This window comes from Pterocles gutturalis, unplaced genomic scaffold, assembly GCF_000699245.1.
Source record: "Pterocles gutturalis isolate BGI_N339 unplaced genomic scaffold, ASM69924v1 scaffold6982, whole genome shotgun sequence".
In the NCBI taxonomy this organism is placed as follows: domain Eukaryota; kingdom Metazoa; phylum Chordata; class Aves; order Pterocliformes; family Pteroclidae; genus Pterocles; species Pterocles gutturalis.
Window position 1 is genome coordinate 18,350 of NW_010112597.1, and position 4,118 is coordinate 22,467.

Sequence of the window (4,118 nt, forward strand, 5' to 3'; positions counted from 1 at the left end):
TATGCACTGGTCCCTCCACATACCTCATATTTTATCCTTCTAATTTTTTCTCCATAAATCACCTGGCCTGTACAGAAAGGGAAAGAAAGAGGGAGACGAGGAGAATGAAGATTGATCTGCACTCCAGTAACTATCAAGCTGCTCTGCCAAATCCAGTTCCAAGACAAGGAATACTCATGCTCTCCAGTACTGTTAACATAACCATGGAATAACTTTTTCAGCAGTGATTCCTGCAGTAGGAATTTTTTGCTTGGTTAAGACTGTAAATTGTCTCCAAAACCAAAGCCAATAATACAGATGGGGGTTATATGAGGCATTATATGGCACAGAACACCTTCATATGCTTTTGATCTTAACTGGACTTCACCCCATCCACTTGGTACATAGCAATATTTTGGCTTTCTTTGTGATTCCTAATTAACTGATTCTTATCATAGCACTGCTTCATAATACATTTTCTTCGCTGAATCTCTGAACTAAGGTTGACTGCCGCTCAGATTGTTATGGCTTACATAGCGGTCAGATATGAGAGTCTATGAAATGACTGTTAAAGATAAGAATGCACATTAAAAATATTATTTAGGGGGAAAATAAAAGATTATCTTTCAAAACACAGTATTATGTTTTGAAATTACAAAAGCAACCCAACCTACTTCACAAACCACAGCTAATGCAAATCTTGGGGCAGGAGGGGGAACACGGCAGCAGAAATATTGAAGCACTCCAGGAAGAGCTTGGAATATGATCTTATTAATAAGTCCAAATGACTGTGAAGTCTGCCTGTATCACTGAATTTTATATTACCTTTGCAGAAATGAAAGGCTATGCAAATGAAGGGAAATTGAAAGTTTTCAGCCCTAGAAAGCAAGTTGACCTGCAAAAGCTAGGAGACAATTCCACAACAGCAGTTAAAGATGCAAAACCACACTTGCTGCAACTCCCAACTATTTATTGCACATTTACACACTTTGAAAAGTTTCTGTTTGCTTCTTGCGAACCTTTTTAAATATGTAACCATATATTCTCTGCATTTCTTCCAGAAGTTTCTATATACAGAAATACAAATGTAACAGCGCCACTCAGCACTGTATAGACACAGCATTTCAGAAACACATATTCAGAAAGCAAGTTTTGGACTGGGGAAGGCCCTAACCACCAAAACATTTTAGGTCCTTACCTGGGGAACTAGACTGACATGAATGTTACAAAAATTCTCTCTTTTTGCTTTGAACTGGAACTGGCGGAAAGCTTCAATGAAAGGCATGCTTTCAATATCGCCTACCGTCCCACCCAGCTAAAAGAGACAAAGACATTTAGAATGGAAGTTAGTACCAAAACATCAGCTACTGAATTTGTAGGACACTGCACCTCCTCAGCACCTCCTTCTGATTCCCTAAAGGAACATCTACGCCAATATGAAAAGCAGGATTTGCCAGTTGGATGTACTACTTCCACAGCCTCCCATCTATCCCAACTATTATTTTACCTTCATGATTTCCCCCAAAATCAAAAAACCATAAGAAAAACAGCTTCTCATAGGGATAGCACCTCTCCAGGGACATTAGCTTTGCTTCTATTCTCTCTTCGGGGAAAAGATTTAGTTGTTAAAATTATCATTTATGAGCATTAGGTGGCACTGAGAAGCAAAATTTCTGTTAAGTTTTAGTAACGACATAGAGTGGGTTTGGACACATGCACAACAGACACAAGGCGTTCTTTGGTGCAGTGACAGCCTCCCATGCATTGTCAGACAGTGCCTCCTAGGTACTTCAGGATCCAGCTTGGGAATCCTGGAATAGAAATTGGCACTCAGGCTGCAGGGAGAGTCCCAAGTCACCATGACCCAGGGAATTCTGGCAAGCTCCCTATCTCCCATACTAGCATATTCTGCCAGACAAATCTGCAGTCTCAGAGCCTTCACCCTACTCTGTCTCCTCTGGCAGGAGGACATCGCACAGGAAACCGAGCAGGGTTTGTCCCCACTCACTTGTGCCATTCACTTTTCTAGGTCTATGCTCGAACTAGTCACTCCAAGGCTCCCTTTACTGCTACGGAGGAAAGAGAACTGCTTCCAGAGGGTGATTTACCTACCACCCTCCCTCCACGCCCAAGGAAGAAGAGGGCACAGTATGATTAACTCAGAGTTCGGTGTATACCTATGAGAGCTAAAGTTCATTTTATAGACTAATTTACATTACACTACAGAGCAAAGCATCTCAAAAACATAACTGCCCAAGACCTAAGTCTTTCAGACAGAGAGCATTCAAAAGATTAAACCGAATCGGTGAGCAAGCAGGGATTTTTGACTAACTCAACAACATCCAAAGTTGAACATTACTGTAAAAAAACCTTTACTGTGCAAAATACGCACATAGTTCAGTTTACTGAAAACAATAATTTTTTTTTTATTAAGAGCTACAAACCTCAATCACACAAACTTGGGGTTCAATGCCATCTTCATCTACAGGGATTTGTGCCTGCCTCATTACCCATTCTTGTATAGCATCTGTGATGTGGGGAACAACTGAAAAAGAAACCCAGGCAGGGGTTAAAGCCACAACCCATGCACATTTCCCCCTTTAATTCATTACAGAGCAAATTATTGAAACTAACTATCCAGTGTTTCCCTTATCACGGCAGCACTGATCTGTGTCTTTAAGGAAGTATGCATTTTTGAAGGGATTGTACTTGGCTGTGATTTTCAAGAGTAGTGCCTTGGCAGGAAATGTAATCCTGCCTCAATTTAAACACATGCAAGCAATGTTTCTTTTAAGCTGCAAGATCAAGTACAAACAGTTCTTTGCTCTAAGCAGAGAGTAACTTTGTTATTAACTGTCTGGAAAAGTCCTTATCCAAACCAGCTGTGGAGGATGCTTAAACAGGGAAGGGACTGACTTGATCCTCAAAGATCCTTTCAGTTTCCTAATTACAGGACAGTTACCAAAAGCAATAACCATTTTAACTAGCTAAAAAATAACCCACAGGTGTGTTAGGCTGAAGCCTGTTCCCATTTAGTACTGGCGTCATTAAACAACTGGACCAAAGTCCAGCATATAATACCAACAAAAGGCAGCGTATTGCTGAGCACCAGAAAGTTTTGAGGGGCTTAGATAACCTGATTCAGTACAGCACACACCACTACACCTGCACTGGTGCATCTCCTTCTTCCCCTTTTGAAAAACAAACAAAAAACACCACAAGGACAGCATATAACAAAGACCTCAAGTTAGGATGAAATGCAAGAACATCCAACCAGGACAAAAATACAGAATATATTTCTAAGCATCATGAACGAAGCCTCACATCACCTTGGACAGTTTTGCCAAGATAGTCTCCCTTCCTCTCCTTGTTGATGACATACTGGTAGATCTTCCCAGTAGTCAGGTTGTTGTCTTTGGTGAGTCGGATATCAAGGAAGCGCTCATAGTTACCAAGGTCCAGGTCCACTTCTCCTCCATCATCTAGCACAAAAACCTCGCCTGCAGCACACAAAAAAAGGCACAAACACGTATGTCAAGGGGAAACAGTTCACATCAGCAATTTGTTGGTTTTTGCCTGTGACAGCTGGAAGAATTCAATGTAAGAAAACACCTTCTGTGACTGCTACAGCAAGTTTAGGAGTGGCTAATAAAAGCCTTATATAACAAAGAGGACGACTACACTGAGGACTGAATCCCTCAAGCAGGCAGCAATGATAACAGACCAAAGAGCACATCTCTGCTACTCGCTGGTGGTGCGATCAGCCCCATGTCAGTCTGGAACCACTGACAGGCTCAGCTCGCAGCTCCCCTATGCAGGACCAGACGCCAACTCTTCTGCCATGCAAAGGTGCTGGTTCCTTCAGGCAAAACCAGCCCCGGCACCCCCCGGGAAGCCCCTGGTAACCAGCTCAGGACCAGCCGTCCACTGACAGCTCGGCCCCAGGGACACTCACCGTGCTCATACGGGGAGAAGGTACCGGCATCGATGTTGATGTAGGGATCGATCTTGATGGAGGTGACATGCAGCCCGCAGGACTTGAGGATGGTGCCGATGCTGCTGGCGATGATCCCCTTGCCGATGCCCGAGATCACCCCGCCCGTCACCAGGATGTACTTCATCTGCCTCGCTGCCTGTCA

General features: G+C 43.1%; 1 protein-coding gene across 1 annotated transcript in view; it reads right to left on the reverse strand.

Moving 5' to 3' along the window:
- Window positions 1-4,100, reverse strand: part of CTPS1 (CTP synthase 1) — a 16,199-nt gene extending 12,099 nt beyond the window's left edge. The window contains exons 1-4 of the mRNA XM_010074105.1: window positions 3,935-4,100; window positions 3,309-3,479; window positions 2,424-2,524; window positions 1,178-1,294 (exon numbers count right to left, since the gene is read on the reverse strand). Coding sequence (XP_010072407.1) covers window positions 1,178-1,294; window positions 2,424-2,524; window positions 3,309-3,479; window positions 3,935-4,100 — 555 coding nt within the window. The remainder of the gene's footprint in view (window positions 1-1,177; window positions 1,295-2,423; window positions 2,525-3,308; window positions 3,480-3,934) is intronic.
- Window positions 4,101-4,118: the final 18 nt, after the last annotated feature.